Source organism: Xenopus laevis, chromosome 7S (assembly GCF_017654675.1).
Source record: "Xenopus laevis strain J_2021 chromosome 7S, Xenopus_laevis_v10.1, whole genome shotgun sequence".
Lineage (NCBI taxonomy): Eukaryota > Metazoa > Chordata > Amphibia > Anura > Pipidae > Xenopus > Xenopus laevis.
In genome coordinates this window covers 5,705,832-5,720,925 of record NC_054384.1, presented here as the reverse complement: position 1 = coordinate 5,720,925, position 15,094 = coordinate 5,705,832, and the positions used below count along the sequence as shown (strand labels likewise).

The 15,094-nt window shown below is 41.5% G+C and overlaps 1 protein-coding gene across 2 annotated transcripts in view; it reads left to right on the top strand.

The window, feature by feature from the left end:
• The first annotated feature begins 2,666 nt into the window (after positions 1 to 2,666).
• The window catches only part of papss2.S (3'-phosphoadenosine 5'-phosphosulfate synthase 2), a 35,361-nt gene continuing 22,933 nt past the window's right edge, over positions 2,667 to 15,094 (top strand). Inside the window, exon 1 of one of the 2 annotated variants that reach the window (XM_018226873.2) lies at positions 2,667 to 2,772. In XM_018226873.2, coding sequence (XP_018082362.1) covers positions 2,761 to 2,772 — 12 coding nt within the window. In that variant the 5' untranslated portion in view covers positions 2,667 to 2,760. 2 annotated transcript variants of the gene reach the window in all.

Here is a 15,094-nt window from a genome sequence, read left to right as displayed (position 1 = left end):
CTGACCACCAATGTTTTTTTGAAAAAATGTAATGGGAGACCCTGGCAGCCAATTTTTTTTTTTCTTATATAGGGGGCCTGGCCACCAATAAATTTTTTTAACTTGTGTGTGTGTATTAACCATTTACTGTTTGTGGCCTTTTTACTGTGGTGTGGAGTGGGTGGGATCTGGGGTGGGGCCAAGCTGTGGTGGGCGGGGACCAGGTACAGGACCCTGTGGTTTCTGGTGGCAGTTGGTATAGGTAGATATATGTATGTAAGGGTGTCTGGGCATGCTCAGTAGTATTACTATGACTCAGGGATTTCTATATTGGACTTTAGACAGTTCTCTATATACAGTGTCTGGAGACTACAGACTCTTAACAGTTAACTGGCTGCCTGGTGAGTAGCAGGACAATCTCTAGTACTGGATGTACCAGGCAAACGGAGTGGAACACTTAACCCCTTCAGGGCAGTAGCTGACACTTAGGAGTGGGCCCCTGGCAATGCAGAAAACTTGTGGGGAGGAGTAAAGAAAGGAATCATTTAGTATCTTCCAGCTGTTGTTGAACTACATCTCCCATGCCAACCCCAGCTAGAGAAGTGTCAGTTACCAGCATAGTGTAGTGTGTCCTTTGTTCACCTTTGAGTTAAATGTTAGTATGATGCAGAGAGGGAGATTCTGAGACAATTTCCAATTGGTTTTCATTTTTTATTACTTGTGGTTTCTGAGCTATTTAGCTTTTAATTCAGCAGCTCTCCAGTTTGCAATGTTGGCAGTCTGGTTGCTAGGGTACAAACTACCCTAGCAACCATGCATTAATCTGAATGAAAGACTGGAATATGAATAGGAGAGGGTCTGCATAGAAAGACGAGTAATAAAAAGTAGCAATAACAATAAATGTGTAGCCTTACAGAGCAATTGTTTTTTAGATGGGGGTCAGTGACCCCCCTTTCGAAAGAATCAGAAGAAAACATACACAGCACAAAACATAATGTACAACATTTCTAGCCGACTTCTTTACTCTTCTGCTTCTCACACTTGATGTACCCAGTATAGTCTTATGAATAGTCTCTGGAGGAACGTTATTTCGTTTCTACTATGTTCTGTGTATGGCTGAAATGGCAATAAAATCCACTCGACTTGACTTAGGGAAATAATTCAAAAACTATACAAATGGGATTGGCCATTCTATAACATATTAAAAGGTAGTTTAAAGATGAATCAGCCATTTATATCTGAGCCCCCACCCACATAGCACCCATTGTAAGTGTGGGACTGGGGTGCCACCCTATTGATCCAGTTATAAGTACCAGGGTGGGCAATTAAACTAGTTCCCCCCTTTGATACAGAGAGGCATTGACCAGAGCAACTAACAAACCCCCAGGAATCAGAGACTCTTCTCTATATCAACTTAATAACTATATAAAGCTCTCCTGCCCTCTCTGCTTCTCCCTTATTCTCCACTTTTACACTAGAGAACCCCATTGTAATTAACGGGAATACGTATATAAAGGAATATGTATAAGGGAATATGTATATAAGGGAATATGTATATAAGGGAATATGTATATAAGGGAATATGTATATAAGGGAATATGTATATAAGGGAATATGTATATAAGGGAATATGTATATAAGGGAATATGTATATAAGGGAATATGTATATAAAGCAATATGTATATACGGGAATATGTATATAAGGGAATATGTATATAAGGGAATACGTATATACAGGAATATGTATATAAGGGAATATGTTTATAAGGGAATATGTATATAAGGGAATACGTATATAAGGGAATATGTATATAAGGGAATATGTATATAAGGGAATATGTATATAAGGGAATACGTATATAAAGGAATATGTATGTAAGGGAATATGTATATAAGGGAATAAGTATATAAGGGAATATGTATATAAGGGAATATGTATAAGGGAATATGTATATAAGGGAATATGTATATAAGGGAATATGTATATACGGGAATATGTATATAAGGGAATATGTATAAGGGAATATGTATATAAGGGAATATGTATATAAGGGAATAAGTATATACGGGAATATGTATATAAGGGAATATGTATAAGGGAATATGTATAAGGGAATACGTATATAAGGGAATATGTATAAGGGAATACGTATATACGGGAATACGTATATACTGGAATACGTATATACGGGAATATGTATATAAGGGAATATATATAAGGGAATATGTATATAAGGGAATACGTATATACGGGAATATGTATATAAGGGAATACGTATATAAGGGAATATGTACGTATATAAGGGAATACGTGTATAAGGGAATATGTATAAGAGAATATGTATAAAAGGGAATATATATAAGGGAATATGTATAAAAGGGAATATGTATATAAGGGAATATGTATAAAAGGGAATATGTATAAGGGTGAGCTGCACCCCTAAATGTGACAGTTCAGCAGCCAACTCCCCAAACTGCTGAGTTTATTAATGGGCTGAGCTGGGAGGAGGCAGAGAGCACAGGAATGTGAGAGGAGGGGTGAGAGGAGGGGGTTACTGTGCACAAGAGAAGCAATTATATTGGGGAATTGAGTGTGAGTCCCAAACTAAGCCCAGAAGGGTTAATAAGAGGAGGGGCTTGGCTGCAAAGGGGCGGATCCTGGGACTTTGCTACGTGTCTCCAGCCTATAATAGCGCCTGCAGCCGCCGGGTCTGCACTCACTTGGCTCTGCTCTAGCGCTGCCTCCTCCTGCCTCTCTCATCCTCTCAGCTCAGCTCAGCATGTCCCAGACGGTAGGAAACTTGCACTTTATTCTTCTCTGTCCGACAACTTGTAACATAATAACTTGTCTCACTGTTCCACAGCTTCTCAGCTGCCTCCCTGATACACTGGCAAAGGCTTATTCAATTACCTTTTAGTATGTTATAGAATGGCCAACTTTTCAATTGGTCTTCATTATTTATTTTTTGTAGTTTGTTAGTTATTTGCCTCCTTCTTCTGACTCTTTCCAGCTTTCAAATGGGGGTCACTGACCCCATCTAAAAAAACATATATTCAGTAAGGCTACAAATGTATTGTTATTGTTACTTTTTATTACTTGTCTTTCTATTCAGGCCTCTCCTATTCATATTCCAGTCCCTTATTCAAATCAGTGCATGGTTGCTAGGGTACTTGGGAGCCTAGTAACCAGATGGCTAAAATTGCAAACTGGAGAGCTGCTGAATATAAAGCTAAATAACTCAAAAAACAATGAAGAACAGTTGCAAATTGTGTCAGAATATCACTCTCTACGTCATAGTAAAAGTTAATTTTAAGGTGAACAAACCCTTTAATGGGGCTGGCAGTTTTGGGGAAGATGCCCAATACCCACGGAAATGGAAATAGTGATCCAGCAACGAGGGGCATCACCTTTAAATGGATTGTTCACGTAGGATGTAGAGAGGGATATTCGGAGACAATTTACAATTGGTTTTCATTGGTTATTATTTGTGGTTTTTGAGATATTTAGCTTTTTATTCAGGAGCTTTACAGTTTTAGCAATCTGGTCGCTAGGGTCCAAATTCCCCTAGCAACCATGCACTGATTTCAATAAGAGACAGGAATATGAATAGAAGAGGACTGAATAGAAAGATGAGGAATATAAAGAAGCAATAACTATAAATGTGTAGCCTTATAGAACATTTGAATTTTAGATGGGGTCAGTGACAAAGCTGATAAGAGTCAGAAAAAGAAGGCAAATAATTCAAAAACGATATAAAAAATAAATAATGGCGACTAATTTATTAGTTGCTTTAAATTGACTATTCTATAACATACTTAAAGGTGAACCGCCTCTTTATCTATCCCCAATATTAATATAGTGTTAATATATGTTATATTTAACATAAAGGGTTAATGTACTTATCACTGGCACTTACCTGCCTCATTACAGGCATCAGGGTTAAAACCATTGCAGGGCTCCCCATTGGATATGAAAGGGGGATACAGAATAGCTTTATTCTTTACTTGTCATTCTTTTATCTACTAACTTTGTAAAGAGAAGTTTGATTTAATTCTGTATTCTGCATTATTGAACTCCAACTCCCAGCATCCTTGGTTGCCACAGTAAGAGCTGTATGAATGAATGGGCACTAACGACATGATTAATTGCACAATTTATACTGTACTGAGTGATAATATCATTTAGTGGGAGGGTGGGCTTTAGTTTGGACATGATTTTGGGCAATGGGACACCCCGCGGGGTCAGTTAATTATAGAGACATATTACACCAACTCTCATTTATTTGCATATTTCTCACAATTCTAGAGGTTTCATGGATAAATCCACCAGTGTGCAGTAAGAGTGTAACACCAGCGGACCTTTGTTTATTCTTTAAAGGAGAACTAAACCCTTAAAATGAATGAGACTAAAAATGCCATATTTTATATAATGAACTTATTGCACGAGGCTAAAGTTTGAGCTTGTCAATAGCAGCAATGATCCAGGACTTCAAACTTGTCACAGGGGGTCACCATCTTGGAAAGTGTCTGTGACACTCACATGCTCAGTGGGCTCTGATTGGCTGTTGAGAAGCTAAGCTTAGGGCTCGTCACTAATTATCCAGCAGAAAATGAGCTTCCCTGGCTGTAATATAAGCTGATGCTACAGGTTTGCTGATTATTCAATTCTGATGCTAATTGCACTGGTTTCTGTGCTGCCATGTAGTAATTATGTGTATTAATAACTAATCAGTCTTATATTGTGACATTTCTATTCTATGTGTACTGTATATTGTGAGTGGCTCCCTAAGCTCAGTAAGCTCCAAATTTTTTAAAATAATTTCCTTTTTCTGTGTAATAATAAAACAGTCGCTTGTACTTGATCCCAACTAAGATATAATTAATCCTTATTGGAATTATTTAATGTTTATATGATATGCTTTCAGATTTAAGGTACGAAGATCCAGATTTCAGAAACACCCATTATCCAGAAAACACCAGGTCCTGAGTATTCTGCATAACAGGTCCCATACCTGTACAGACCTATCCTTATAAATGATGGCTTAGTGATGCCACGTGTCATTTGAGTCATGTACAGTTGTACAGGTGTGGGACCTGTTATCCAGAATTCTCGGGACTTGGTATTTTCTGGATAATGGATCTTTCTGTAATTTGGATCTTCATACCTTAAGGGGCACATTTACTTAGCTCGAGTGAAGGATTAGAAGGAAAAAAACGTAGAATTTCAAAGTTTTTTTTTGGCTACTTCGATCTTCGAATGATTCGAACTAAAAATCGTTCGGCTGTTCGACCATTCGATAGTCGAAGTACTGTCTCTTTAAAAAAAGCTTCGACCACCTACTTCGCCACCTAAAACCTACCGAGCACCAATGTTAGCCTATGGGGAAGGTCCCCTTCTTTCCTAGAAATTTGTGATCGAAGGAAAATCGTTCGATCGATGAATTAAAACCCTTTGAATCGTTCGATTTTTTTTCCTTCGATCGTTCGATCGAACGAATTGCGGTAAATCCTTCGACTTCGATATTGAAGTCGAAGGATTTAACTTCGATGGTCGAATATCGAGGGTTAATTAACCCTCAATATTTGACCCATAGTAAATGTGCCCCTACGTCTTCTAGAAAATCATATAAACATTAAATAAACCCAATAGGCTGGTTTTGCTTCCAATAAGGATTATATCTTAGTTGGGATCAAGTACAAGCGACAAATAATCCAAAAAATTGGATTATTTGGATAAAATGGGGTCTACAGAAGATGGCTTTTCTGTAATTCTGAGCTTTCTGGATAACGGGTTTCCGGATCCCGTACCTGTATAAGTCAATGTATTAAATGAAGTAGGGCCGGGCCCCCAGACTCAGAAGGGCCCATTGGTCAGAAGTCTCCTTTGGTCAACGTCCCATTCATATGATTTATTAAGAGGGAATCAAACTGATCTCCTATTTATCCGGTAACCAAAGAAACATATACCCAACGTATTGGGTTCAAATGTGCTTCAAAAGGCTCTTTTTACTTTTGCCAATAATACCGGAGCGCTGCTGTTTTTATTGGATTTTTACAAAGAAACATATACCAGTCCCTGGAAGTGTCTCTGTACCTGAACTCTCAGGGGATGCAGAAAATTGTAGTTGAACTACAGCTAGATTGGATTTAGCTTTTCTTGTGCTTGGGGCCCAACTATTCCTGCATGGCTGAGTTCCCACTTCTCCGACCCTGATTATAATTCCTAGTTGAGCATTTGCCTCGCTGCTTTACATCACAGCTCAGTGATTATGCCACATACTGTATATATATATTGTGTATAACGTGTTCCCCCAGTAGCCTAATGAAGAGGATAACGTTTCCAAAATCATTTCCTGATCTAACTGAAGTAAATACAGATTAGAAGTCAGTGATGAGGACAAACCCGTTCTGCTCTGCCAAATATACATTCCCTAATTTCCTGTTCCTAAACCCGGGCCCCTCGACAGCCCCTCTTTGTCTTCCTCAGCCTTACGGGAAGCAAATATTTAAATATTTGTACAATCCAATCAGTTTATTTGCTTTCCAATTGCCGGGATCCCATACAGTGATGATTATATGGTAATATGACCTCCAGTTTCTCATGGCATCAGGCTTCTAAAAAGCCATTGTTGCCTGCTGATTGGTTGCTATGGGTTACTAGACCAGCATTCTGCACTTTTATGACATTAACTCCCGGGAGGTTTTTGTAGGAACATAAGGGTAAATGTTTTCTCCATTTACTGTAATAGCCAATGAGATGCCTTCTTTCATTATTCAGCCTGCAATGCTCCACTAAAAGCTGACTGCTGATTGGTTGCTGTGAGTTTTCAGTTATTGGCAAAGTTTTGCAGAGGTTCTTACATGACCCAAAGTAGTTCAGCAGAGTGAGGCTAAAGGGAGATTTCTCGGGCCAGCAAGTACCCAGGGAAAGGAGAATATCAGTATAGGCAGCAGACCCAGTAGTAGCTGGTGGGATAGTGTCGAGGCACTGCTCATTGGCCCAACACCTTGTCAGATATATGTTGGGCAGGTTAGTAAATCCTGTTCATTTTGATAAAGTCCTCACCCAATGGGTCTCATTGGCTAGTTCGCTAGATTGGCAGAGAATTTAACATGTATGGGCAGATTAAAGGGGTGGTTTACCTTTAAGTTAACTTTTAGTATGTTATAGAATAGCCAATTCAAAGCAACTATTCAATTGGTCTTCATTATTTATTTTTTTATAGTTTTTGAATTATTTGCTTTCTTCTTCTGACCCTTTATCAGCTTTCAAATGGGGGTCACTGACTCCATCTAAAAATAAAATGCCCTGTAAAGGCAAAGACACACGCTCAGCGACAAATCTCCTCTTCTTCGGGCGACTAATCTCCCCGAACTGCCTCCCGTCGGCTAGAATGTAAATCGCCGGTGGATGGCACTCGGTGTGCTTCGTTTTCCGACTATTTACATTCTAGCCGGCAGGGGAGGCAGTTCAGGGAGATTAGTCGCCCCGAAGAAGAGGAGATTTGTTGCTGGGCGACTAATCTTCCCGAATCTGAGTGTGTGTCTCGGCCCTAATTCTACACATTTATAGTTATTGCTACTTTTTATTCCTCATCTTTCTATTCAGGCCTCTCCTATTCCTATTCCAGTCTCTTATTCAAATCAGTGCATGGTTGCTAGGGGAATTTGGATCCTAGCAACCAGATGGCTGAAACTGCAAACTGGAGAGCTGCTGAATAAAAAGCTAAATAATTCAAAAACCACAAATAATAAAAAATTAAAACCAATTGCAAAGTGTCTCTCTATAACATACTAAAAGTTAATTTAAAGGTGAACACCCCCTTCCTTAAGTGCCCCCATATGTACTTTTGCATATTTATATTTATACCCCCCAAGTGACTAGTAGTATTTCCCAGGCAGCATTAGAAGTTACCTATAGCAACCAATCAGTGATTAGCTTTTTGAAGCAAATAGAACAATAAATGCAGCAATCTAATTGGTTGCCATGGGTTTCTGCCCATGGGCAAATTTGCCCAGTGTTGATAAATGAGCCCCAGTGTCTCTTTATACAGCTCAGTAGTAGTTGTATGTACAGAGTAGCGCCTACTAGAGGCAGATGCCATTGCTGAATTGTAATGGAGGAAAAAATTAGATTTCTGGGAATTTGTGCCTCCAGTTGGTACCCAGTGCTTTGTGGCATCATGGAGACCTTCCTGCACTGTAGTCTGCCTTTTATGTTTGTTTGAGAGACCCCCGAAATACAGGTATGGGACCTGTTATCCAGAATGGGTTTTCCAGATGACGGATCTTTTTGTAATTTGGATCTTCATATCTTAAGTCTACTAGAAAATCATGTAAATATTAAATAACCCCAATAGGCTGGTTTTGCTTCCAATAAGGATTAAATATATCTTAGTTGGGATCAAGTACAAGCTACTGTTTTATTACTACAGGGAAAAAGAAGATCAGTTTTAAAATTTTGGATTATTTGATAATAATGGAGACGGCCTTTCCGTAATTTTCTGGATAACGGGTTCCCAGATGATGGATCCCACACCTGTATCACTGAGAGTATTAAGGCAAGTCACGCTGCTTGCTCTGCAGCTTCCCATTGTACAACATTTACATTTCTAAAATAAGTGACGCGTTTTGTACCGCAAATTCTTGAACTGATTCCTAGATTCTACTCCATGAAGTCAACTTTGGTGGGAGACAGGCCACATTTGTAATTCCCACCGAACCACGAGCCCGACACTGTTATATTCCTGTTTAGTGAATGACCCACTGTGCCCCAGATAAGATACACACCCAGCGTAGGGGCAATTAAACTCTGTGTCTGCTTCGTTGACGCAATACGTTGTATTCCTGAATGTACAACAGCCCCACTGCAAGGCCCACGGGAACATTCCATATCACTGATACTCTAACTTCTTCCTGGGGGTGCCCAGATTATACCAATGGGAGCCAGTGTGTGTGGAGGATGCTGGGAGCTGTAGTTGAACCACAAGGAGCACAGTAGTAGACTTTTCATGTTTTTTACACTTCTGTAATTAATATCTGCACAGTCTCATTAGAATTGCATAATGTGTTTGCTCAGGGCTGGGCTGCTCCCACATTACATGACATAGAGTAGGAATGCGGAGACGTACAGACCTCCAGCTGCTCCACCGTCACATCATTCCCAGCTGCAGGTTTGACATCGGTAGCCTAAGTTGTTCCATAGTTCTGATGATGTTCTGGCTCTGTAGTCCAGGCAGGGACCGGCTGGGCCTATAGTAAGGGACTGGACTGTGCCTTAATATATATAGTTGGAATGGTGGAGAAGCTCATGTGTTTGGAAAATATGTATTTTGCAGAGCACTTCAACGAGGGTTCTGTCTTTGGGCAGTTGCTTTGTTTTTATTTATGGCATTTCGAGACATCAGTGGTGCATGGTGGTGATAACCGTTGAAGTCTATGGAGTGGATTTCAGTGGTGATAACTGGTATTGCAAGTCTCATAATGTATAAAAGTCAAAGATAAGTGCCACACTTACACTAATCCGCTGTTTGGAGCCTTATTCCTCTCTGCACAGGTTAATTCACATGAAAATAATGACTCCAGCAGCACTCCGATCAGTGATTTTTTTCCACTAGCAAGGCAACTTTTTGGGCTATACCAGCCCTTAATCAAGCCTTGATAAAGGGCTGGTATAGCCTGAAACGTTGCCTTGCATGTGGCACGAATAAAAGTTAAATCACTGATCGGAGTGCTGCTGGAGTCATTATTTGCAAGTCTCATAGTGACCACCAAATCCATCTTTGGGCTCGGATTCGATTCGGCCAGGCATTTGGCTTCAGCCAAGGCCGAATCATGCTGAAAAAGTCTCAGAAAGTCTAAATCCCAAACCAAATCCAAAGCCAAGGTTTGATTTGCGCTGAATCCTGATCTGAATCCCCAATTCTGTGTATCCCTACGATGAACCATAACCTTCTCACATTAGTTCTGCATAGGCCTCTGTTCTCATCTGATCGTTGCCCCACAGTCCAAACAACTAATGAGCCTAAATTGGCCCAAATTGGGCAAAAATATGCACCTTTGACCTGTGGGACCAGGGCCTTATTTACATAGTGGGCACCCCTAAGCCCGCTGCCGTTCGTCACTCCTGTCCCGTCCCCTTTATTCCTGCACATGTACAAATTTTCATCATCAGGTCGGGAGCGCTGGGGATTGGCGCACATGAAATCTAAAAACCGATTGTCTCTTATGAGCAGCACTAGAGCTTCCAAACCAATGTGGATACGGTTGGGCACAATGCCGCCCCCCTAAAATCCTGCTGCCCTAGGTCCGGGCCTTGGTGGCCTTTCCACAAATCTGGGCCTATGTGGGGCTCCAAAGACCCAACCACCGTCAAGCTCTAGCACCCACAGTATCTCCTGCACCCTTATAACTAGTAGCAGCACCTTCCCATCAATACACAACCACTGCATTAAGTGCTGCAGTCTCAGGAAAGTGCATCTCCTTGCTCTCCATTCTGTGCCCATGGTTTTCACCCTGCTCTTATACATTATTGTAAATGGAGAGTGCAGAAGGGAAATGCCACAAAAAACACTTTTCCCGCAAGCTGTACATATACATTTCTACTGTTGCTGCTTTAAAATCAACATTTTTCCCTACACAAACCGGTGTTTTAATGTAGTGAGACTGGGCTATGGGTCCTGGGACTGCAAGGCTCCCGTCTCTCTGATTAATTTGGCAATGACTTGATATATACTAAATAAACCTTAGGGCCACAAAGAGTCGAGTGTAGGGGACACACACATTTCTCCATCACTTTCCCTTTTACTCAGTCCAAGCTTTGTGCTCTAGTAGGTCCCACACCCTGGAAATACACAGCCCGTCTTTCACTTGGCTGCAGTTCATTGTGGTCGGAGGCTACATCACTTCTATTTATGTTACTGCCTCCTCCACTCATTTACGTTACACTCACACAACTTCTTTGTCCACTGGCACAGAAACCTCCTGAAAAAAGCATGTGCTGCTTCTCATTGACTTTAGTAGAACCCACCTGACTCTACTGGTACAGGTTATAACCTGAAAATGCTCAAATATATATATTTTATGCCAAGAATGACCTGTAGCTGCGGTGCTTGGCAGATTCCATGACCTCCTCTGGTGAGACTCTTGCTCCTCAAGCTTTTTTTCCTCAAGGTCATGCATTTATTACCCAAAAAGGGCCCAATGCAAAAAAAATACAAATGGATATGCAGGGTACAAATCAATGAACCCTCGCTCTCAAGGGAAAGGCTCCAATATCTCCTAAATCCTGTGGCCATATTTCTCCTCAGTCTTCACTGAAGCTATAGAAGGACCTTTATCTTTGGCCATAAGGCACAAAGCAACAAGAATCTTCAGACCCTTCTTCACCTCACGGGTCCCTTCCCTCAGGCCCATCCAGGACTTCCCCTGGGGTTTCTTCAAGTGGAGGTTAGAAAACCTTATCCCTCCCTTAGATCTTTGGGGCAGATCGGTAATGGATCTTCTGCCCCCCAAAAGTATTAAAGGAGACATATGACATAACTTAAAACCTTTCCAGTCTTGCAGACAATAATGAATAATATATAGTGCTGGCTTTACTTTGGGCTAAATTTTTTTTATAATGGCCATTTTATTGGGGCTCCCTATAGATCTGCTATGGTCCCTAGCAAAGACAGGCTTTGGTTCCCTATCAGGTCAGCCTAGATCGGTTCCTACCTTACAATGCAGAGTGCTGCCGGCTTCCCTGGTCTCAGGGCACCTTCTTTGAGTGATTGTTATTTATAAATCAAATAGAACAGAAAGTCAATATTTACTGCAGGCTACATTGTTTCAGCTGAGTGTAACCGTCCCGCTCCATGAAGTCTACTGATGCAGGTGATTTACATTTCCTGATAAATGGCTGCGAGGTTTTACAGAAGGAACGATGGGAGGGGACGGCGGCAGATTAAGTGGAGCAAGATGGCGGCAGTTATGGGATACTAGTGATGTCCAAATTGCTGCTATTCATTTAATGTTGAAGTTCTGTCGGGGAGGCTAGGAGCTGGACCTTCAGGTTCTGAGGATTAACTCACAAGTAGGACAGGTAGGACTAAATTAGGAGTTTAGGTTGGGTGCATGTCACTCCTCCTCTACTTCTGAAGATTCCTTCTCTTGGAACTAAAGGCATGTGCAGAAGTCTTGTATGGAGTGGAATGATAGGGATACAGGTTGGGTGCGTCCTACAAGCCCATATTTTGTGAGTTAGGGTCGGTTGCAGTTGAGATTTCCCTTATTCGCACACCACTAAAGGCTATGCAAAAAAATTGCAAATAAAGATAGTAGTGGAACTTGAGGTGAACTCAGTGGTGGACTGGGAAAGAGCCAACGTTCTAAGAAAAACACAGACAAGACAAAGGTGAATAAATTCCACACCTTGTGCCTCCTACATCCAGAATGACTGCAACATATCTTGCACTTTCAGCTCATCTGTAACATTAGGCTGCAGTGTAGGGCGGACACAATGTATTGGCTGGGTTGGGAGATGACCTCTTGTGATTTCATGTTGTGGCTCAATGTGGTGGGAGCTGACTTGCTGTGGCTCCATAGGAGGCACAAATAATCACTCACCCCAAATCTTCCTCTAACTGACCTTCAGGCTAGGCCCCCTTAGCTCATAACAAGGTTACAGATATATAGAAACATTGGGGTGTCACTCTGCTATAGTTCCAGGGGTACCCAGGGTACAAATAAACACTCACCCCAAATCTTCGTCTAACTGACCTTCAGGCTGGGCCCCCTTAGCTCATAACAAGGTTACAGATATATAGAAACATTGGGGTAACAGTCACCCTGCTATAGTTCCAGGGGTACCCAGGGTACAAATAAGCACTCACCCCAAATCTCCCCCTAACTGACCTTCAGACTGGGCCCCCTTAGCTCATAACAAGGTTACAGATATATAGAAACATTGGGTGTCACCCTGCTATAGTTCCAGGGGTACCCAGGGTACAAATAAACACTCACCCAAATCTCCCCCTAACTGACCTTCAGGCTGGGCCCCCTTAGCTCATAACAAGGTTACAGATATATAGAAACATTGGGGTAACAGTCACCCTGCTATAGTTCCAGGGGTACCCAGGGTACAAATAAGCACTCACCCCAAATCTCCCCCTAACTGACCTTCAGACTGGGCCCCCTTAGCTCATAACAAGGTTACAGATATATAGAAACATTGGGGTGTCACCCTGCTATAGTTCCAGGGGTACCCAGGGCACAAATAAGCACTCACCCCAAATCTCCCCCTAACTGACCTTCAGACTGGGCCCCCTTAGCTCATAACAAGGTTACAGATATATAGAAACATTGGGGTGTCACCCTGCTATAGTTCCAGGGGTACCCAGGGTACAAATAAGCACTCACCCCAAATGTTACCCTAGCTACATTTCACGGAGTCCTGACAATTTGAAGCTCTCAGTTGAATGAACGTCTCTTTAGACAGAGGGCATATTGTGCTCATACTATGAAAACGTTACCTTAAGCAACATGAACCTTTCCCCGGTGCTGCGCGAGTCAATGAATGTCTGTCTGTAGTGTGGCCTGACGTTGTGGTTTGGGTTCCACAAGCCAATGGAAAGTTACTGAGACACAGTTGCTTGTAATTGCGTATGAGTATTTCTGTATATACATTTGGAATCATTCATATACCCCCCTGGGACACATACAGTATGTTAATTAGTTACCGGCTTCCTGCAGCAGAAAAGTTATGATTTATGAGCCAACGTGGGGATATAAAATATCACATTGTAACTGACATGAGCCCGAATTACCCGCAGATCTGGGGAGATCGAATATTTATGCAGAGGAGATGAGAGTAGCGCAGTTATACAGCAATGAGCCAATGGGAGTGAGCTTAAAGGGGTTGTATATCTTTAAATTAACTCTTAGTATGATGTACAGAGGGACATTCTGAGACAATTTGCAACTGGTTTTCATTTTAAATTATTTGTGGCTTTTAAAGTTATTTAGCTTTTTATTCAGCAGCTTTGCAGCTTGCAGTTTCAGCCGTCTGGTTGCTGGGGTCCAACTTACCCTAGCAACGATGCATTGATGTGAATAAGAGACTGGGCCATGAATAGGAGAGGGACAAAAGAGAAAGATGAGTGATAAAAAGTAGAAATAACAATACATTTGTAACTTTACAGACCATTTTGTTTTTTTTAGATGGGGTCAGTGACCCCCATTTTAAATCTGGAAAGAGGCAGAAGGTAAAGGCAAATAATTCAGACGCTATAAAAAAAATAAAGGTCAATTGAAAAGTTGCTTAGAATTAGCCCTTCTATAACATACTAAAAGTTAACGTAAAGGTGAGCTGTCCCTTTAATGCAGGGGCAATTGCCAGCTGTGAGGTGGCAATACACTAGCAATTGCCACATGTGCCCCATAGGGAAACTTCAACCATTATCAAAAAACATATGTTTCTACCTGACAATAACCGTGAAGTAGCAGCTTTTAGGTGTCTCTAGTGTTTCTTTCCTTAAAAAATCCCTTTTCTTTACAAAAATGCCTGAGAGGTGGCAGTTGCACAGTTGGCAGTTGCACAGACGCAGTCAATAGACAGGAGACTCCATTGACTTCATTAAGGCAGAGAAATGAAGCCGTGGCAGGGAAAAAGCAACAAGCAAGGGGCCTATTGATAACGGAACGGCTGGCCGGGGGCCGAGCGAGGACCAACTCAAAGGGCCCTTTTGTACAGGGGGCTGCAGGGTTAACCTGAGACTTATCCCCATGCAGCAAAATCCCCCCCATCAACAGGCTCAAATTCAATGAGTCAGTGTCCATGGAAACAGCAATGACTGTGCCTCTGTTTGGATTGGACTCATATGTTCCCTTCACAAATAGAAAAGCTTCAGTAATCACAGCTTCAAGGGGAAATATACCCTATTCTTTTATTTTTTGCTGCAGAGCTGTATTTTATATAAGGTGGAGCTGCCATAGTGCGGCCATCAGTTACATTTATCTGGGTGCCCATGGGCCATACACGGCCTTTCATTCAACTTGTGCTGCTGACCTCGCTACACTTCTGTGTGTGCCATTGGCCAAGGAACAATGGGGGGTGAGTGGGTTAATTTATATCAA